This window comes from Mobula birostris, chromosome 5, assembly GCF_030028105.1.
Source record: "Mobula birostris isolate sMobBir1 chromosome 5, sMobBir1.hap1, whole genome shotgun sequence".
Lineage (NCBI taxonomy): Eukaryota > Metazoa > Chordata > Chondrichthyes > Myliobatiformes > Myliobatidae > Mobula > Mobula birostris.
The window spans coordinates 29,542,861-29,566,093 of record NC_092374.1 but is presented as its reverse complement, the minus strand read 5'-3'; the positions used below and the strand labels follow the sequence as shown (position 1 = coordinate 29,566,093).

Below are 23,233 nucleotides of genomic sequence, written 5' to 3'. Positions count from 1 at the left end.
GGGAGGACTATGGTTTGAGGCTGTCAGGAGCTGGGGTAGTTGTGGAATTATAAAGATGGTATATTACAGAGTACTCATAGATAGAGGAAAATCAGTTTGTACTTACATTCAGAAAGAGTGACAGACATCATTGATTTTAGCAATTATGGTTTATGCAGTGATTAAGAAGCCCATTTCTTCAAAAAGAAAATGAAATAAATTAAACGAAGTAGTTTCATTGATACCTCTTGATGAGAGAAGAAATCTCCAGGAAGCCTCTCAAGAAAGGAAGACAGTGAAAAAGTTGACTTCTTCCCTTGCACATCAACAACTTTAAGGTACTCTGGCGAGGGGCTTAGAAAGCCATAAAGTGCCTCACTCTGGCAAAGTTTCTCATCCGTCAGAAGTTTCTGAAAGAGGGAAGTTCACATGATAGGTTTGTATCAACAAAAATGCAGGACCATCAAACATGTAGTTGTCTCTGGGAATCAGCCACTGAACTTCCAGATGAATTTTAAAATAGCTATGAATCCGAATATCATGAAGAGATGATCAACACCAACGTTCTAAACCACAGTGACTCACAGTCATAGATAACAAACAGGTACACAAAATTCTTTGATGTTGCTGCCTTAAGCTGACTTTCAAATGGATACAGAGAAATTAAAGACTGGTTTACCATAGCAACTGGTATCGTATTTAAATATTTACTGCAACGAACAGCAAAAAACCTGTCATAAACTTCCTTTATTGATCCTGGTCCTTTTCCTAACTTGGATGTACAACCTGATTATGATGCCCATCTTCACGAGTAATATTCAGATCATTTCAATAATCATGGTTTGAAGGCATACTATCATGGTAATATACCTGTGAGGTACACATCTGCATCCCCTTAGGCTGCAATTCCTGCTGTATAACAACATTAAAGAGAAGCTAGTTACTCCGTGTTAAGAATGGAAGGAGAAAAATATCCGTGGGATAGTCTATCATCAAGAGGCTTTTCTGAGCTTTATTTATTACATACAGTGAAATGTGCCATTTGCAATAACAACCAGCCCAACCTAACGATATGCTGGAGGCAGCCTGCAAATTTTACACATTTCAGTGCCAATATTGCATGCTCACAATGCTTGGCAGAACAACACTAAACACAACAGACAACAAAATAACAAGAGTAAATTAGGCCCCTTTTCTCCCTTCCTTCTATGCACCCACCCATACAAACAGTCCTTCAACCCCAGGACAGGCCTCTGAGACTCCAGAGGTTTCACCAGCAAAGAGCCTCCAACTTCTCCAGTAGACTTCAGACTTGTAGACGCATGGCATCGGCCATCGGGCTTCAACTTCAGGACTTACAATCAACCTTCAGGCTTTAATCTTCAATACTGACTGTAGAGTTAGTCAATGATGAGACCTTGAGCTCCAGGCCTTGAACACCAGACTTGCCGATAAGAGAATCCCAAGCTTCTAGCCTTGGGCTCCAAATGTGCTGATCTGAGTCACCAGCTTTTGTTCCCCACTACCGCACCCTCCCCCCAGCTCTCAAGAACATCAGATTCAGTTATCCACTGACCTGGGGGGACTTGCTGACCACCAGGCCTCATCACTTCTGGTCCTCAAACACAGTACCTGCCAGTCCAACATCCATGGGTGTCTTTATTCACACGTCCATGTTACTAGCCTTCAAGTATGGAGCAGAGGCCTAGATTCTGGATGTCCTTCATCATACATCGATGTCGCTAGCTTTCGAATATGGAGTGTGGGCCTGGACTCCAGAGGCCCTTCATCATATGTCACACTTTTGGCCTTCGAATGCAGTGTGGAACAGAAGCAAGACTGTGGCCTGACCTCTAACTCCCCAACAACCCTGATGCCAAATCCCAACCTGGCCCCTAACTCCCCTCCCTATTCCTAAAACCATCGCTACCAAACTTAAAAAAAAACAAATCTGAGCCATGACCTCAACGGAGCCTGCAGCTCAATGCCATCCTGACCAGAAGTCAAGATAAAATGAGAGCATATTCTGCGTAATATTTCCAGCATTCTGAAAATGGATAGTTTCCATTGCAATTTGTATCTATTCAGGGCCAAGTAGGGGACAGAGAGGTAGAAAATTCATGAAATGAGTTTATTAACTCCAATCAACTTTTAAAAATTAAATTTGACACTGTAGCCAAACTCTGAGAAGAATATTCCAAAGAAAATATCTCAGTGGCTGTGAATTCCCCCTTACTGAACACTCCCCTTAAAGCAGGTGTTCCCCATCTGTGGTCCATGGACCCCTTGGTTAATGGGAAGGCTCCATGGCATAAAAAAGGTAGGAAATCCCTCCCTTAGTGAAAGGCCACATAAAGAAAGGCTTAGTAAGCGTACCAGAAGCCCTCCTTAGCACCTCTTTTCTAGAGCAACCTTTGACAAAGGATTACTGAAAAATAAAACTAAACAGGTAAATCCCGAATAACCTGTAATCCTATTTTAGCTGTTTGCATACAGTATACCCAGGAGTCATACGAACCTCAAATTGGAAATGATATACAAAGTGACTGACCAAGTCAATTAGCCAAAGAACATTTATTGCTACAAAGGATATAAAGCAAGAAATATTGCAAGGGATTTATTGTTGAAAATATGCACCTGGTTATTTTCTGAATAAAGCACAATTATAGTAACATCAATAAAGCTTCCAATTATGTTGCTTCATTGATGCAGATTGTTTTAACAACACTGGAAATATCTAGGTTATGATCTTAGAATTCCCTTTCATTGGAAAGAAGCAACAAGAAAGCAAGGCTATGAAAAGAAAGATATCTTTGTAATTATTAACGCAAACAACAGGAATTCTGCAGATGCTGGAAATTCAAGCAACACACATAAAAGTTGCTGGTGAACGCAGCAGGCCAGGCAGCATCTCTAGGAAGAGGTGCAGTCGACGTTTCAGGCCGAGACCCTTCGTCAGGACTAACTGAAGGAAGAGTGAATAAGGGATTTGAAAATTGGAGGGGGAGGGGGAGATCCAAAATGATAGGAGAGGACAGGAGGGGGAGGGATGGAGCCAAGAGCCGGACAGGTGATACACAAAAGGGATATGAGAGGATCATGGGACAGGAGGTCCAGGAAGAAAGACAAGGAGTGGGGTGGGGGGAACCCAGAGAATGGGCAAGGGGTATATTCAGAGGGACAGAGGGAGAAAAAGGAGAGTGAGAGAAAGAATGTGTGTATAAAAATAAGTAACAGATGGGGTACGAGGGGGAGGTGGGGCATTAGTGGAAGTTAGAGAAGTCGATGTTCATGCCATCAGGTTGGAGGCTACCCAGGCGGAATATAAGGTGTTGTTCCTCCAACCTGAGTGTGGCTTCATCTTTACAGTAGGGGAGGCTGTGGATAGACATGTCAGAATGGGAATGGGATGTGGAATTAAAATGTGTGGCCACTGGGAGATCCTGCTTTCTCTGGCGGACAGAGCGTAGGTGTTCAGCAAAGCGGTCTCCCAGTCTGCGTCGGGTCTCGCTAATATATAAAAGGCCACATCGGGAGCACCGGACGCAGTATATCACCCCAGCCGACTCACAGGTGAAGTGTTGCCTCACCTGGAAGGACTGTTTGGGGCCCTGAATGGTGGTAAGGGAGGAAGTGTAAGGGTAAGGGCTTACACGGATAAGTGCCAGGAGGGATATCAGTGGGGAGGGATGGGGGGACGAATGGACAAGGGAGTTGTGTAGGGAGCGATCCCTGCGGAATGCAGAGAGAGGGGGGGAGGGAAAGATGTGCTTAGTGGTGGGATCCTGTTGGAGGTGGCGGAAGTTACGGAGAATAATATGTTGGACCCGGAGGCTGGTGGGGTGGTAGGTGAGGACCAGGGGAACCCTATTCCTAGTGGGGTGGTGGGAGGATGGAGTGAGAGCAGATGTACTTGAAATGGGGGAGATGCGTTTAAGAGCAGAGTTGATAGTGGAGGAAGGGAAGCCCCTTTCTTTAAAAAAGGAAGACATCTCCCTCGTCCTAGAATGAAAAGCCTCATCCTGAGAGCGGATGCGGCGGAGACGGGGGAATTGCGAGAAGGGGATGGCGTTTTTGCCACACATTTTAATTCCACATCCCATTTCCATTCTGACATGTCTATCCACGGCCTCCTCTACTGTAAAGATGAAGCCACACTCAGGTTGGAGGAACAACACCTTATATTCCGTCTGGGTAGCCTCCAACCTGATGGCATGAACATCGACTTCTCTAACTTCTGCTAATGCCCCACCTCCCCCTCGTATCCCATCTGTTACTTATTTTTATACACACATTCTTTCTCTCACTCTCCTTTTTCTCCCTCTGTTCCTCTGAATATACCCCTTGCCCATCCTCTGGGTCCCCCCACCCCTCCTTGTCTTTCTTCCTGGACCCCCTGTCCCATGATCCTCTCGTATCCCTTTTGCCTACCACCTGTCCAGCTCTTGGCTCCATCCCTCCCCCTCCTGTCTTCTCCTATCATTTTGGATCTCCCCCTCCCCCTCCCCCTCCAAATCCCTTACTCACTCTTCCTTCAGTTAGTCCTGACGAAGGGTCTCGGCCTGAAACGTTGACTGCACCTCTTCCTAGAGATGCTGCCTGGCCTGCTGCGTTCACCAGCAACTTTTATGTGTGTTGTTTGTAATTACTACCATGGCAAGGAAAGTGCATCCCTGGCAGATAGGTGATTGATCAAAGGGACCCTTTTCCACTGCTTGGAAGAATAAGCAAACACCAATTTTGATTATTGATCTTTTCCACTTTCTACTGATTCCTTCTGTGAAAGGTTACACACCTACAAACTTTTTCCCCCCCTTTCCACTGATTCTAGCTGGCTTGTTATTTTCAACATATTATGCTTGTGTTTCAGATTTCAATAATATGGAATTTTCACTGTTGTATGTAACAGAAGTTATAGGTACACTGAAGATGGAAACTACACATCACTTTATAATAAATGAACAGCTTTATAATGTACAGATGACCTACTTTTGAATTATCATCGTCAGTCAAATTAACATTTTTAGTGAATTTTCTTACCTGTAAAAAATTATTCAGCTGATTTTTGGACTTGTCTAGGAACTTCTGATCAATGGATTTAAAAGGCAATTTACTTATAGATGGTAGTTGTGCCTTTTTTAACATTGGAAAACACTGTAAAACAAAGCCAAATGTTGTCTGTGTTAACCATGTTCTGTTATTGCAAGGTTGATGCTTTTGGAACTGTATCAAATCAGTTTGTTTTTCAGATTGCATTACACGATTCAGTTATCTTGATGAGAGTTTACAGAGAACTGGAAACTATGCAGTAATAGTAAACAGACTATTCAATATCACTGTGCATATGGAAACAATAGCCACAATATACAGAGAAAACAAAGCTCTTCCTTTATAATACCTGTCTCAAGCACACGCTCATGCATATGTGTATATGGAAGTTATTCAGTCTCAGGTTAGTTTTTAGAAAGGTAACAAGATTGATAACTCAAGCCAAGGGTCCTTAAAAATGCTCCAAAGATTCCTTAAAATGAGGCATCAAAGGCATTATCCTGAACTGTGTAAAGGAGTGAACAGATTTCAAAATGGTAAACCCAACACAATGCTTCAAACAAGGTCACTGCAACGGAACAAATTAACAAAAATCACTCATTCTGGATGAATTTCAAAAAGTTATATTATCCACAGACAAGATTAAGACATGGGAGAGAGTCTAAACAGAGTGACTGAACTGAAAACCCTGTAATGAGCTTTGATGGAGAATTGTTGGCTTTTTCTGTGGCCAGTCTAGTCTTGGCTAACTGCATTTTTTATTATTAAGTAAATATGCAATTGTGCCCGTTAAGCACGTGATTTCAGTCATTTTTGCACTGCATTGGCCTGTGTCCTTTAACCTCATTGTGTCTGTTGTTACATTGACAGATTTACCATTGATTCCTACTTACTGGATATCTTTTACAGTTTGCTTAGCATGGGTGAAAATGCCAGGCTTTGGCAACATTGTAAAGCAACACCATCTGGAGAGAGAGACTCGCAAAGTCAACTCCACCAGTCACTTCAATTACTTTACATGATTAAAAGAAAGGGAATCAAATCAGTACTTACTGGGTCCTACGCTCAAAGAGAAAACATCATGAAGCCTCATTCTCGATGGAGAGTGGGGAAAATTCATCACACTGTGGTATTATCCACCTAATTTCCATATGGTTTAAAGTTAAAAAAAAGGAACTTGCACCATATCAAGAATCTGCTGCAACAGAAACCTCAGACAGTTGAAAGCTAGTTTACAATTCACAGGAGGAGATAGAGGTTGATAAACCTTGCCAAAACTGACACATCCAAAAGGGAATGATTCACATCAGAGCCTGGCAGCCCAAGCCAATGTGACAGGAATACACTGAAGAAACAGAATTGATAGCCTGTCAGCAAAGAGAACACAGCCTAGGAAGCTAGTCAGGAACTAATCAAGCATTTGATTATGTGCCTGAAAAGAATTGGGATAGAGCAGGGGGATGATCACCTAATGTACATTTCATTGTTTCTATTGTATTTCTTTGTTCTACTGTGAATACCTGCAAGAAAATAGATCTTAGAGTAGCATAGTGACAAATACGTAGTTTGATAATAAATTTACCTTGAACCTTGACCTATACTGGAGTCAGAAATTGATCGAACAAATCTGACTCAAGGAAGTATGGTCTGGATACTTGGACTAAAACTGTCAACAATCTAAGTTAGGGTTCTAAAGCTAAGCAGTTTCAGTAAATTGCACCAAGGTGATAATATTTGCAAAGAACAACGGAGTAACATTTCTTTTTATGGGATCATAATTATGTGTCTTGTTTTAAATCGTAAATCTAAACTCCCAAGTGGCACAAGAGAGTTCCAACACCACATATTCTCAGCAATTTCAAAATCTTGACTTTGCTGAGAATGCAACTTGGGTATGGAAGTTTGAAGCATGATCTAATTGAGGTGCATGAGAACTGCAAGAGATGATCCAGGCAGTAGAAATGAGATGTTTCAAAAGGCTCCTCAGCATCTCCTATGTCTCAAACAACGAAGTACAAAGAACCATCACCCAGCACATGATCGCATGGATAGCCATTTTCCAGGGCTGAAATGACTAACATCAAGGGGCATGGATTTAAGGTGCTTGGAAGAAGGTACAAGGGGGATGTCAGAGGTAAGTTTTTCCACACAGAGAGTGGTGGGTGCATGGAATACATCACCAAAGAAGATGGTAGAGGCGGACACAATAGGGTCTTTTAAGAGACTCTTAGGTACATGGAGCTTAGGAAAATAGAGGGCTATGCGGTAGGGAAATTCTAGGCAGCTTCTAGAGTAGGTTCCATGACTGGTGTTATATTGTGTGCTGAATGGCCTGTAATGTGCTGTCGGTTTTCTACATTTCTACATGAGACACCACGTAAATCTACTCTCCACAGTAAAGAAGAGGAAATTGAGATGGTATGGCCACATCATAAGAGCAAGTGGGCTCTCAAAGACAATTCATTAGGAAACGGTGCAGGGGAAAAGGAAAAGGGGCAGACAGAGGAGGAAATAGTCAGACATTTCAGAGTGAACTAGAGAGAGCTTTGCTGCAAACCAGGCTCTCGCCCACAACTGTGAGAGATGGAGGTAACTGGTGCAGCGCTCATCTGTACAACACTCCTACAAACCAGGCGGGTTGTGGGATCCAAAACCGAAACCATATGAGGAGGACAAATCACTTCCTTTCGTGGTGAAATCAAAAGAATAAAACAAAATGACAATCAGACCTTCCTAAATGTAAGATCAGGTAGTGTCTTATTTGCGCAGATAGTAACAGAACAAAAGAGCAAGATTAAGGTGTTGAATGCCCTGCTATAATTCCTTCTGCTCACAAAAAGTGAGAAGATTTATTAGTATTCACGTCAATAGGACATCAAGTTGTGTACATCTCTGAGATGGAATAAGAGGAATTGCTCGAATTATCTGTATCTTATCAACATATAGTGTTACACAGCATCATATGAAGAATTCGGTTTAGGCTACAAGCAGTTAGGTCACAGCTGGAATACTATGTACAGTGACAATCACATTATGGGAAGGACAAGGTAACTGGAAACAACACAGAGTACACACACACACACACACACACACACACACAACTAGGGTGCCTAAGACTTCTGCACAGTACTGTATTTGTCAACATGGGGCGGAGAGAAAGTTTGTTAATCTGGTGAGCAAAGGATGTTGGGAATAGTGAGGGTGGAGCACCACGGGAGGGGTGGGGGTTGGCACAGGTACAGACACACCCAGCCCTGAGACACCATGGAATGACACTTGATTACAAACAACTAGTTTATTTATCATTACAGAAAGTCTCTCTGGTGCTTCCTGCTCCCTCCTCTCTCCCTTCCCCTTTTCCCAACCATGAGTCCCCTCTTCCTGCCCCCTTCCTACTCTCAGTCCACAATACAGACCCATATCAGAATCAGGTTTATCATCGCTCACATGTCATGAAATTTGATTTTTTTTCTTGTGGCAGTACAGTGAAATACATAAAATTACTACAGTACTGTGCAAAAGTCTTAGGCACCCTAGTCTAAGCCTAAGACTTTTCCACTGTACTGTAGTTCAGGAACAAAGACAGCTAAGGAAAGGTTTAAAATTGAGGCCTAAACAGGTGAGACAGATAGAACTGTTCTCTTTGTCAACTAGGAATAAGCATTTAAGGTAGACTTAGTAGGGGAGATTTGGGGAAGTATTCTGAATCAGGGTTGGATATCTGGAATTCACCGCCTGAAAAGGCCGTTGGAAGCAGAAACGTCTGTCACAATATAAAAGTAACAGACAGCTACAGAACCCGTGCAGGGAAAATGGCATTTTGTCTGGCATGGTTACGATGAAATGAATGGCCTCTTTCTGAACCACAACTTTCTGCAATTCTGTGCCTGGTTGGAATCACTGTTCATGTCACCCATAGTAAAAATATGAACTAGCACACTGCATTTTGCATGCATGCAAAGATAGACCCTGGACTGAAAATTACACAACTCAATGTAAATCTAGCAGTAAATAGGGCATGCATTTACAATGTTAGGAAAATAACAATTTAAATTTGACCAGAACATTACAATTATTGAGCAGAAGAACTGTTCTTCAAATGTAGAGAAATATCCCCGGGCACTTCAGAAATAAGTAGAAGTATTATAGACATAAAAAAAAAGCAACAGCTTAGATGGGTTTATTAAAATCTTTGAACACATGATTTTTGCAGAGGCTATCCTTATTTAAAAAAAACACAATATTAGGAAGACGTTGAATTAGCTTAGAAAAGGAGTTTTAAAGAATTCTAGAAAGATTGAAATATTTATCAACAAAGATAGAGTAAATGTTCAGCATGCCAGCATCACAGGAAGGTCATATTTTGCCAAGGTTAGATGGGGTTGGAGAGTATTGTTTAATGAAAGAAATGAGGCTATTTGATTTCTGGGGACAAAAATTTTGAAACTAACATTCTTCGGTCATCTTGGATCTCCCTGCCCTTCAGGTCCTTACATAGATGGAGAATGTTTTGTGTCAGGTTTGAGGTTAAGACTTTCAAACACTCTTTTACTTCCTCTTTGATGTCTGCCTTCAATGAGAGGTGGTTTCCTGAAATAGGAAAAAGCTGCTGAGATAAAGGAGAGCTGGGTTGTACAGCAGGGCAGATTGGAGACTGGGGAGAGAAAATAGATCATCCTTTCTCCTTCAGCAGTCTCTTGGGATCAACCGTAACTTGTTCCACTCCAGTTTAATGAGTGGTTTAAGGCTCAGTTATAGGTGGGGTAGGAGATATTTAGTGGCCAGACAGGAGGATGCTTTGGGAGATGTTGTGTTCAAGGTTGCACCTTCTCCCAACACTTGCTGCAATCTTTCTCTCTGCAGTGGAACTAATCTATAGTACAGCCCTTCACTGAGAGTTCCCTTCCACTCTAGACCAAGATAATGTCAACTCGATCACTGAATAGCACACAGACAAAACTCATGTTAGCATATTTTTGGAGTTCCGAGCTCCATATCTTTGTCGACTCAGAGAATTGGTTTTGCACAATATTTGTAACACAAACGTCATCTACCAATCTATGCTTGCTGTACAACCCCCACTCTCCATCACCTCAGGAGCTTTCCCATATTTCTGAACCATCTCTCAAATCAGGACAAACATCAAACATGAAGAAAATCTGAAGGAGTAAACCTCAAACCAGGCACAATATTCATGATGAACTGAGCAGCAGCAATCCCTGTATCCTTCTGAAACATGGACTATCTGCATCAGGACTAACACAGAGCAAGGATTTACAAGGTAACAGGAGACTAGGCTAAATTGCATGCATGTGCACCCAGACACATACAACTTAGGAGGTTCCAGACACGTCCTTTCTCCAGCTCCTCCTTAATGCCCACCAACTCATCCCCTTTGACTCTTCCCAATTTAAATCCTCACTGTTCCAAAAATCTTTTTTTCATGACGTGGGGAGAGCATGAAGTATGATTGCACAGTCATCTGTACCAAATCTCACCTGGAAAACTGAGAAATAATGTAGCACTTACAAAGGAAGTCACATATAACTTTGCGTAAGTGTTCAGATCCACTCCAACTTAAATTGAATGGAAAATGCAGCTGCACTTATTACCTCTAAAAAGATTGACTGGGGCTATTATAACAGAAAATAGGTTGTACCCAATTTGTCTGAAGGAGCTTGTCATATTGTTCTACCTTACTGGAGTGAGATAATGCATTTGAAATAAATGCTTTACATTTAACAAGGAGAACTTCATGACACAGGACATCAAAATGAGTAGTACACAGGCAAAAAAAAACACTACCTTAAAAAGTGAATGGATTCGCAGTCATTAACTCTGTCGAAGCAATGTGTACAGTATGCTAGAAATAAGGACAATATAATATTTGAAGCATCTGCTCTCTCTTACTTCCAAAGTAATCTCTTACATTTATGATTGAGAACTCCACAAGCAATGACATTTCTTCAAACATTGGGAATGTAATGGTACATGAATGACACTTCTGAGCTTACCATTCTGGTAAATGGTATGCATGGTAATAAAGGTCTTAATTTTGTGCCTACCCAAGATCAGAACACATCAATGCCAACAAAGAAAGTCAGATATAGTTACCTCACAGAGTTTCCTATGTAGTGTGTGGAACTCGCTGAGCTTCCTAACAACAATCCAGCCGTTATTTTCAGGATCGGGTAGGTTCAGCTGCACCATGATTGAATAGCAGGACATTTGTTCACCATTCTCTTCCACAATCTGCCCAAAGAAATAGACAACAAAGAGTCTGACTCAATACAAAGCCATCCCCAAAGGCCTACCACAGGTATCAGTTGACTTGCATGAGTCTGTACAAAATCAAAGAATGAATCTTGATGGCCTGGTATCAGCACTTCCAATCAGGCCCATTGTTTTCTACCATTAACACTCGGGTAGCATCCACATATGTGCTTCCAAACCCAGGAGGCGGAAACTTGCTGGGTGACAGAGGGTGCTGCTCCTGTTATTTAAACAAAAGAAGAAAATGCTGGAAATATTCAGCAGGTCAGGCAGCAGCTATGGAAAGAGAAACAGGGCCAACGCTTCAAGTCCAAGACTCTTTCACAGATGCTGATACAACAGTGTGCAGATATTGGGATCTGGAGCAACCTTCAATCTGCTGGAGGAATTCAAATGGACCCTCGTGTTGCTCTGGTTTCCACAGATGCTGCCCAATTTACTGAGTGTTCCCAGTATTTTTAAATTCTATTTCACATTTCTCTCAAGCACTTTTTGATATTAATTTATTGTACGCACATGTAGGTTCCATGTAGACCAGTAGCAGGGCCCAGTTTGCAGGGACTTCCAAGCATTCTGCTGGGAAAATCATTTCATGGTCTGATCGGCTGTGGGTCTGAAGACCTGAATGACTTCACTAAGATTTCTACTACTTTACACTTTACTCACTTTAGACTTATGCACAGCTCCAATGCCATATTTGCTGATGACACCACTGTCATTGGCCAATTCAAAGGTGGTGATGACTCACCATAAAGGAATGAAATTGAAAACCTGGCTGAGGGGTGCCACAATAACAACCTCTTATTCAATGTCAGCAAGACCAAGGAGATGATTACTGACTTCAGGAGCAGGAAAACAGAGATCCAGGAGCCAGTCTTCATGGGGGATCAGATAGTAAATTTAAATTCCTCAGTGTAATCATTTCAGAATACCTGTCCTAGGCCCAGCATGTAAGTGTCATTATGAAGAAAGCACAGCAGTGTCTCTACTGCTTTAGAAATTTGCAAAGATTCGGTATGACATCTAAAACTTTGACAAACTTCTATAGATGTAAGGTGGGAGTACACTGACTGGCTGCATCACAGCCTGGCATGGAAACACCAATGTCCTTGAATGGAAAATCCTATGAAACATAGCAGATATGGCCCAGTCCATCATGATAATGTCCCCCCGCCACTGAGTACATCTACACTGAGTCCTGTCTCAGGAAAGCAGCATCCATCCATCATGGGTCCACAACCATTCTCTTCTCACGGCTGCCATCAGGAAGAAGGTACAAGAACTTTAGGACTCACACCATCAGGTTCAGGAACAGTTATTACCCCTCAACCATCAGGCTCTTGAACCAGAGGGGATAGCTTCACTCAACTTCACTTGCCCCATCACTGAACTATTCCCACAACCTATAGAGTCACATTCAGGGAATCTTCATCTCATGTTCTCGATATTTATCCACTATGTTGGTGTGGTCTGTCATTGATTCCATTATGGTTATTGGATTTATTGTGCACGCCTGCAAAAAATATGAATCTCAGGGTTGTATATGGTGATATATATGTACTTGATAACAAATTTACTTTGAAGTTTTTGAACATCTGGAGGAATAACAAGAGGAAGACGGAAATCATACTACTTTGTATAAAAATGACTGTAGACTAATGCTTTTAAATGAGCATTTTAGGATTTTTTAAACTTCTTTAACTAATAGAATGACATTCTATTGTGACAAAAATATAAAAATATTTAACATTTTTTTAACATGTTGAGGGAATGCAAAACCAAACTTCTCCAGCTTTGCCTTCTGTCTAAACCTTCAAGGTCATTTAAAGAATGAGGCCTTTGCACTTCACTACCTGGTGCTCAGTGGCTGATGAGAAGTTGTAACTTGAGGAAGGCCATTGTGACTAGTCCTCCTCGGGTAAAGCACTCTCCACCACTCAGCACATCTACATGGAGCTTTGTCACAGGAAAGCAGCATCCATCATCAGGGATGGATGATATCAAAGACAAGGTTGGATAGATTTCTGCATAGTAGGGGCATTAAGGGTTATAGGGAAAAGGCAGCTAGGTGGAGATGAGTCCATGGCCAGAACAGCCAAGATCTTATTGAATGTCGGAGCAGGTTTGACAGGCCAGATGGCCTATTCCTGCTCCTATTTCTTATGTAAGGCTATTAACGCAACAGCAAATGGGACAGGACTGCAGGCAGCACCTCTGGGTGCAGGCTAGGCCAACAAAATGATTACCTGTGCAAGCCTGCTCTGCCCATGCATTGCTTCAATCCTTATATATCAGAACATTATATATGAAGAACAATATATAACATTTTTATAAATGACCTGTATGAGGAAGTGAAGGGATAGGTTAGTAAATTTGCTGATGACACAAAGGTTGGAGGTGTTGTGGATAGGGTGGAGGGCTGTCAGAGGTTACAACAGGACATTGATAGGATACAAAACTGGGCCGAGAAGTGGCAGATGGAGTTCAACCCATTTAATTGTGAGGTGGTTCATTTTGGTAGGTCTAATATCATGGCAGAATATAGTATTAATGGTAAGAATCTTGGCAGTGTGGAGGATCAGAGGGATCTTGGGGTCCGAGTCCATAGGACACTCAAGGCTGCTGCGTAGGTTGACTCTGTGGTTAAGAAAGTATACGGTGTATTGGCCTTCATCAACCTTGGAATTGAATTTAGGAGCCGAGGGGTAATGTTGCAGCTATACAGGACCCTGGTCAGACCCCACTTGGAGTACTGTGCACAGTTCTGGTCGCCTCACTACAGGAAGGATGTGGAAACCATAGAAAGGGTGCAGAGGAGATTTACAAGAATGTTGCCTGGATTGAGGAGCGTGCCTTATGAGAATAGGTTGAGTGAACTCGGCCTTTTTTCTTTGGAGCGACGGAGGATGAGAGGTGACCTGATAGAGGTTTATAAGTTGATGAGAGGTATTGATCATGTAGATAGTCAGAGGCTTTTTCCCCAGGCCTGAAATGGCTAGCACAAGAGGGCACAGTTTTAAGGTGCTTGGAAGCAGGTACAGAGGAGATGTCAGGGGTAATTTTTTTTAAACGCGGAGACTGGTGAGTGCATGGAATGAGGTGATGGTGGTGGAGGTGGATAAGATAGGGTCTTTTAAGAGATTCCTGGACAGGTACACAGAGCTCAGAAAAATAGAGGGCTATGGGTAACCCTAGGTGATTTCTCAGGTAAGAACGTGTTCGGCACAGCATTGTGGGCCGAAGGGCCTGTATTGTGCTCTAGGTTTTTCTATGTTTCTAAGGGACACAAAGTAAGAAATAATTCAAAGTCAATGATGTCAGGTTCAAAGTAAGAAATGATGTTCCCTAGAATGGAGCAATTTACCTTGAATTTAGTTAAATCCTGAACTTTCAAAGTCAAACAGGACAGATTCTACAAGAAAGGAGCTGCTAATCAGCTGGCTTGCTCAAATGTTACTGAAAAAAATTACTAATTCCTCTCATGACCTGCTAATTTTAAATATAATAGGTATGCCTAAGGAAATCAGATATTCGAGGAGATTCATTGCATACAGGAGAATTTGAAATATTGATATTGGGTTCCAGCCACATGCTCATAGCAGTCCTGCAATACACATAGCAAAAGAGCTTGGATACATACATGGAATTATGATGTAGTGGCCATTACGGAGACTTGGCTGGCACCAGGGCAGGAATGGATTCTCAATATTCCTGGATTTCAGTGCTTTAAAAGGGATAGAGCGGGGGGGATAAAGGGGAGGAGGGGTGGCATTACTGGTCAGGGATACTATTACAGTTACAGAAAGGGTGGGTAATGTAGCAGGATCCTCTTTTGAGTCAATATGGGTGGAAGTCAGGAACAGGAAGGGAGCAGTTACTCTACAGAGGATATTCTATAGGCCCCCTGGTAGCAGCAGAGATACAGAGGAGCAGATTGGGAGGCAGATTTTGGAAAGGTGCAAAAAATAACAGGGTTGTTATCATGGGTGACTTTAACTTCCCTAATATTGATTGGCACCTGATTATAGACATGTGGTCGATGTTTAGAGATCTCCTGCAGGACGTGAGGGATAAATCTGTCCCGGTGAGGAAGATAAAGAATGGTAGGGTGAAGGAACCATGGGTGACAAGTGAGGTGGAAAATCTAGTCAGGTGGAAGAAGGCAGCATACATGAGGTTTAGGAAGCAAGGATCAGATGGGTCTATTGAGGAATATAGGGAAGCAAGAAAGGAGCTTAAGAACGGGCTGAGAAGAGCAAGAAGGGGGCATGAGAAGGCCTTGGCGAGTAGGGTAAAGGAAAACCCCAAGGCAGTCTTCAATTATGTGAAGAAAAAAAGGATGACAGGAGTGAAGGTAGGACCGATTAGAGATAAAGGTTGGAAGATGTGCCTGGAGGCTGTGGAAATGAGCGAGGTCCTCAATGAATACTTCTCTTCAGTATTCACCAATGAGAGGGAACTTGATGATGGTGAGGACAATATGAGTGAGGTTGATGTTCTGGAGCATGTTGATATTAAGGGAGAGGAGGTGTTGGAGTTGTTAAAATACATTAGGACAGATAAGTCCCCGGGGCCTGACGGAATATCCCCCAGGCTGCTCCACGAGGCGAGAGAAGAGATTACTGAGCCTCTGGCTAGGATCTTTATGTCCTCATTATCCACGGGAATGGTACCGGAGGATTGGAGGGAGGCGAATGTTGTCCCCTTGTTCAAAAAAGGTAGTAGGGATAGTCCGGGTAATTATAGACCAGTGAGCCTTACATCTGTGGTGGGAAAGCTATTGGAAAAGATTCTTAGAGATAGTATCTATAGGCATTTAGAGAATCATGGTCTGATCAGGGACAGTCAGCATGGCTTTGTGAAGGGCAGATCGTGTCTAACAAGCCTGATAGAGTTCTTTGAGGAGGTGACCAGGCATATAGATGAGGGTAGTGCAGTGGATGTGATCTATATGGATTTTAGTAAGGCATTTGACAAGGTTCCACACGGTAGGCTTATTCAGAAAGTCAGAAGGCATGGGATCCAGGGAAGTTTCGCCAGGTGGATTCAGAATTGGCTTGCCTGCAGAAGGCAGAGGGTCGTGGTGGACAGAGTACATTCAGATTGGAGGATTGTGACTAGTGGTATCCCACAAGGATCTGTTCTGGGACCTCTACTTTTCGTGATTTTTATTAACGACCTGGATGCGGGGGTAGAAGGGTGGGTTGGCAAGTTTGCAGACGACACAAAGGTTGGTGGTGTTGTAGATAGTGTAGAGGATTGTCAAAGATTGCAGAGAGACATTGATAGGATGCAGAAGTGGGCTGAGAAGTGGCAGATGGAGTTCAACCTGGAGAAGTGTGAGGTGGTACACTTTGGAAGGACAAACTCCAAGGCAGAGTACAAAGTAAATGGCAGGATACTTGGTAGTGTGGAGGAGCAGAGGGATCTCGGGGTACATGTCCACAGATCCCTGAAAGTTGCCTGACAGGTGGATAGGGTAGTTAAGAAAGCTTATGGGGTGTTAGCTTTCATAAGTCGAGGGATAGAGTTTAAGAGTCGCGATGTAATGATGCAGCTCTATAAAACTCTGGTTAGGCCACACTTGGAGTACTGTGTCCAGTTCTGGTCACCTCACTATAGGAAGCATTGGAAAGGGTACAGAGGAGATTTACCAGGATGCTGCCTGGTTTAGAAAGTATGCATTATGATCAGAGATTAAGGGAGCTAGGGCTTTACTCTTTGGGGAGAAGGAGGATGAGAGGAGACATGATAGAGGTGTAAAAGATAATAAGAGGAATAGATAGAGTGGATAGCCAGCGCCTCTTTCCCAGGGCGCCACTGCTCAATACAAGAGGACATGGTTTTAAGGTAAGGGGTGGGAAGTTCAAGGGGGATATTAGAGGAAGGTTTTTTACTCAGAGAGTGGTTGGTGCGTGGAATGCACTGCCTGAGTCAATGGTGGAGGAAGATACACTAGTGAAGTTTAAGAGACTACTAGAGAGGTATATGGAGGAATTTAAAGTGGGGGCTTATATGGGAAGCAGGGTTTGAGGGTCAGCACAACATGTGGGCCGAAGGGCCTGTACTGTGCTGTACTATTCTATGTTTCTATGTTTTAAAACAAAATCACTAACATTGCCTTTGTTCCACCCTTTTCCTTCTCCTACCTCACTGTTACTTAGAAACTTGCTTTCTCTCTTGCTCAGTTCTGACCAAGGGTCTTTGATTTGAAATATTAACTTAAATTCTCTCACCACAATTGCTGCTTGACAGGATGGGTTATTCCAGCATTTCTCTTTCCTCTCCCCACAACCCCACCCACCCATGATTCTATCATCTCCATTTTTACCGACTACATTTACATCATGTGCTTCTGAAGTATAGACACTTTGGGAATTAAGGAACAAGTTTTATTAAGGAAATTAAGGAAATAAGGAAGCAAAGTCCCATGAGCAGCAATGAGATTCTGTAAATGACTAGATTATTCTTTTCAGCAACGTCAGTAAAGAAGTGGCAGAAATCATTGATGGGGGTTGTTAATCGAACCCCAAACAATACCAATGATCCCAGGATGGAATTCAACCGGACATTAGAGACGCAAAAAAGAAAGGCATAACTGTAATCGAGAGTGGCTTTATCTATATACTGTATAGATTAGCCAAACCAAATTGGTAACAATATTGTTAAGGATGTATTCCTGGAGCATGTCTGCAATTTATTTTCAGACTAATATCTCAAGGAAGTGAGTCTAGAACAGAATACCTGGGAATGGGCAATGAAAAACAAATAATTAACAAACTTGTGCATGGTCACTTGATGGAGAACAACCAAAACATGATGCAGCTCTTCTTTAAACTGGAGAGTGAAGCAGTACCATCAGAAACTGGGATCCTGAATCTGCACATAATAAGCTACAAAGCTGTTAGGCCCAAATTGGCCATGATAAATTGGGGAATTTATTGCATGGATGGTGGATAATACTTAAAGAATATACAAATAGCAACAATTATCTAAACTTGTCTGGCACAATAATAAGAAAGAAGGTTGATCTTTGGCTGATAAAGGAAATTCAGGATAGTATTAGTTTATCAAAGGAGTATATAAATGCATCAGACCAAGGATTAGAAATTTTGAATTCAGCAAAGTTACAGAGAAAGGTTGAACAAGTAAGGTCTTTATTCTTTGGAGCGTAGAAGGTTGAGGGGGGGACTTGATAGAGGTGTTTAAAATTATGAGGGGGATTGATAGAGTTGAAGTGGTTAGACATTTTCCATTGAGAGTGGGGAAAATTCAAACAAGAGGACATGAGTTGAGAGTTAGAGGACAAAAGTTTAGGGGTAACATGAGGGGGAACTTTTTTACTCAGAGAGCGGTAGCTGTGTGGAATGAGCTTCCAGCAGAAGTGGTTGAGGCAGGTTCTATGTTGTCATTTAAAGTTAAATTGGATAGATATATGGACAGGAAAGGAATGGAGGGTTACAGGCCGAGTGCAGGTCGGTGGGACTAGGACAGGGTAAGAGCTCGGCATGGACTAGAAGGGCCGAGATGGCCTGCTTCCGTGCTGTAATTGTTATATGGTTATATGGTTAAAGGAGGACAAAGACTGATTGAGTGAGTAAAATGGAGTATGAGAATAAGTTTGTAGGAATTATTTTAGAAAACTGTAGAAGCTGCTATAAATGTCAGTGAAAACAAATGTGGATCCTGTACAGTTGACAACAGGAGAAATTATATTTGGGAACCTTAAAAATATACTTTGGTTTTGTCTTCTCACAGAAGGATACAAATTACCTCCCAGAAATATAAGGAGACCAAAGGTCTAGACACTGGGAGAAACTGAAAGAGATCAGTATTAATAAAACATAGTACAAATTATTGGGGTGAAACGCGACAAATCCTCAGGAACTTACAATCTACAGTGCATATAAGAGCATGGAAGGAAGAGAGCCTAGAAACAATGAGAGTGTATTAATGGTCATTTTCCAAGATTCTTTTGACTCTGGAACTCTTCCTACAGATTGGAGGGTGGCAAAGAAAACCCTCTATGTAAAATAGAATGACAAAAAAAAAACAGGTGACTTAAAAAAATTATAGGCAGGAGTGGAGAATGAGTTGAAATCTAATATAAAAGATGCAATAGCAGAACACTGGGAAAGTACTAACATGACTGGACAAAGTCAGCCTGGGTTTATGAAAGGGAAACTAAGTAATTTTTGCATTTGTGGATATAAGCATCTTGGGTTTATGAAAGGGAAACTCTAAGTAATTTTTGCGTTTGTAGATATAAGCATCGAGATAAGGGGTAACATGTGGAGGTAGTGCACTTGAACTTTCAAAAAGTCCCTTTGACTATGTCCCAACAAGAGACATAAAATTCCTCAAAATTAAAGTAGGGGGTCTTTTGGGTCACACGGAGGCATGAAGCAAGAACCAGCTAACAAAAACAGGTACAAAGAATAAGAATAAATAGAACATTTTTCTAGGTGGCAGGCAGTGACTAGTGGGGTACAGCAGGGATCAGGAGAACATACTATATATTGATGAGTTGAGTTTGGGAACTAGGAGTAACATCTCTAAATTTCCAGGTGACACAAAGCTGAAGTGAAGGAGGCTGAAAATTGAGTTGAGGAAGATGTAGTGAGAACTTGAAGCAATTCGAACAAACTGGGTAAGTGAGAAAGTGCATGGCAGACAGCACTGGACACTTTTGGTTCTAAAAGCAGGAAGACAGATTATTACCTAGGTGGTGATTGATTGGGGGAAAAAGGTGTTGAAAGCACATTCAAGTGCAGCAGACAGTTAAGGAGGCAGTAGTGTGTTAGGTTTCATTTATAACAGAAACATGCATGTATAGCTACAGATGGGCGAGGCCTTGTTGAGATCCCATGTGGTGTTTTGTGCCCAGTTTATTTTTGTTGCCTGAAGAAAGATATTCTTGCCTTGGAGGGAGTGCAACAAAGGCGTACCATACTGATTCCTGGGGTGGAACACAAGGTTAGATTGGGACAAACAGGTCTATATCGACCGGGGCTTGAAAGAATGAGATGGCACTTGATAGAAGACTAGAAAACTCTAGCTGTGCTAAAGAGGCTAGATACAGGTGGGGTATTCCCAATGGCTGCAGTGTCTAGGTCAAGGGGGCACAGCCTTTAAAGGATGATATTTTTTTCCATCTGAAAATGGTGAAACCAAGAGTTCTGCAGAGAAGGCAGTAGAGGGAAAGTTATTAAATATATTCAAAGAGGAGGTCAATATATTTCATTCATGTTAAAAGATCCTGGGATACTGAAGTGAACTTTAATCACTCTGAATGGCAGAGCAAACCCAAATGGCTCAATGGCCTAATCCTGCTCCTGACTTCCATGTTTGATTTGTTTCTGGGATATAATCAGAAAGCCAACAGCTTTCAGCAGACAAATGGTGACAGACAGAAAATTCTGGCACATGAAATAAACATTTCCTTAAGATTTTTCTCAAGTCCTTCCTAAAGTGAAAACAAACCATTTGAGACAAAATATGCTGCTGATTCAATACTACTGAAATACTGTCAAAATTAGGTTCCAAAACACTTGAAATGCATCATGAAAATTACAAACAAAGGAATAACTTCAGTTCTAATGTTATATAGAACAGATCCCTTTTCTCCCAAATAGCTTTAAAAATCTTTCCTTCTTTACTCATTTGCACTTAAATTAGTTGAGACAGGGTAGACCACTAAACTTAATGGCAAACTTCTGCTTCATTATCCTAATGAAGGAAATGTCTGGTAATTAAACACTTCAAAATACTTCTGATATTGAAGTCTGGCCCAGAGACTAGGGTATAATAACTGGGAAGAAGATCCCAGCAACACAACCTACTTGACTATAAAATACAAACATTTTGATTAAATTATATGATAATTGCTTTACTGCACTTTAATGATCAGATTTATACAAAACATTTTAAGATGTGTCGCTGCATGCCATTTGTACTGTTGACAAGAGGTGTATTTTGCCACTTGATGTATGTGACTAGACTGAAGCTCTTCTCCCACTATACAAATTAAAAGTAATTAACATCTTTATCGACGTGCAATTTTTGTAATCATGAGAAATTCTAGCAATTAAATGTTGATAATCAAAGCTATCATTTCACTTTCAAAGTTTCACACATTATGTTCAGTTCAGTTATTTATTTTACACTAATACTAAATGGTATCAGTGTAAAAGGTCAAAACGAAGTGTAAATTGTGCCAATGACCATGTGAGCACCAAGGCAAAGCAGTGGTATTATTTCCTCCAGAAATTCCTTTGTAGTTACTGTACATTCTGCAGTCAGATTGAGCCCAGGCTCTGAATGCATTCTGCATTATGAATAAACCATGTTCCACAAAGACAACTGTACTGTGAACGTTATCGCAGTTACAACATAACGACCTTTCCAGTCGTACATACCATACAGCACGGAATATACCCCTGGGTACATAAGAAATGAGCACTGTTTCCAAGCAATATTGAACGCTTATTGAAAACGTGATTAGAAATTTGGCAACATACACAAAATGCTGGAGGAACTCAGCAGGCCAGGCAGCATCACCAGTCCTGATGAAGGGTCTCACCCCAAAACGTTGATTGTTTATTCTCTTTTCCATAGGTGCTGCCTGGCCTGCTGAGTTTCTCCAGCATTTTGTGTGTGTTGCTTGGATTCCCAGCATCTGCAGATTTTCTCTTGTTAGAAATTTGGCAAAGACTTTGACTCGAAAATTAGGTTTAAGGGTAATAAATTGACATGGACATAGTAAGTCTAACGCATTGCACATTTTCCACACAATCATTCCAATTTTGCAGATGGTTTAATATGATGTTCCCTGATAATTTGGCACATAAGAACTATTCGTTTACCTATATTTATTCCATGATTAGTTATTTCAAAGAAAACACTGAGGACTGAAAAGGCCACATCTGCCCCTCTGCTAGTGGAATCATCCTGGAGACCTAACATTCAGCTGGGAATTCACTCTGTGCTGCAAGCAAAATCTCCTGGCTAGGTGGCATCAATAAACTACAGCAATGTTCTGCAGGCTACGCACAATACTTCTAAGTATACTTTATTTGAATTACTCTCTCTGCAAACTGCAGCATGTAATTTCCCTTTAAGCAATGTATTTTTAAATCAGCTTAATGAACTACAGATTTCACAAGGATTGAAGGACTTGGCAGACCAAGAAGGTATGGCACCTTTAAGCAGACGAAGGTTCATCACCATGGGCGGATGCGAGGTGGGGAGGGGGACTCCAAGCTAGGCTGAAACACAGGGGGATGAGGCACCCTCTACCAGCATCTTGTTAGCAAATAAGCAGACACTGGAAAACAAAATTGAATACCTGAGGGCAAGAGTGATGTATTGGAGGGAAATGAGAGATTGTTGTGTCCTGTGTTTGAGTGAGATAGGGCTTTCTTCCAGCAAGCCAGATACAATGATCAGACCCGAAAGCTTTTCGATTTACAGAATAGACCAAACTGCTAATTTGGAAAAGGCACAAGGTAAAGTTGTGTGTTTCATGATGAACTCTTGATGTTCCTTTAATGTGGCAGTTTTATTGAACTTGTGTTCTCCTCCGAACTAAAAGTCAAATGCCCTCCATTCTATTTACCTTGACAGTACTCCTCCATAATCCTGACTGCAGTTTATATACCACTAGTGGCTGACTACAATCAAGTGCTTGCGATACTGCATGATGCCATTTCCAAACAAAACACAGTCCATCCCGATGCATTTCAAATCTTAATCGAGGACTTTGACCAGGCTTGTTCGAAGAAAACCCTGCCCAACTACCATCAGCATATAATCTCTAGCACCAGAGGTCCCAACACACTGGACCATTGTTATACAAAGATAGGAATGCTTACTGTTCCATGCCACACTGCATTCGGTAAATCTGATCACTTGGCTATCCTTCTCCAACCTG

At 41.7% G+C, this 23,233-nt stretch overlaps 1 protein-coding gene across 6 annotated transcripts in view; it reads right to left on the bottom strand.

The window, feature by feature from the left end:
- Window positions 1-23,233, bottom strand: part of snx25 (sorting nexin 25) — a 309,072-nt gene that overhangs the window by 50,211 nt on the left and 235,628 nt on the right. For all 6 annotated transcript variants that reach the window (XM_072257752.1, XM_072257750.1, XM_072257754.1 and 3 more), the window contains exons 13-15: window positions 11,143-11,280; window positions 5,020-5,133; window positions 225-389 (exon numbers count right to left, since the gene is read on the bottom strand). In XM_072257752.1, the coding sequence (XP_072113853.1) occupies window positions 225-389; window positions 5,020-5,133; window positions 11,143-11,280 (417 nt within the window). The remainder of the gene's footprint in view (window positions 1-224; window positions 390-5,019; window positions 5,134-11,142; window positions 11,281-23,233) is intronic.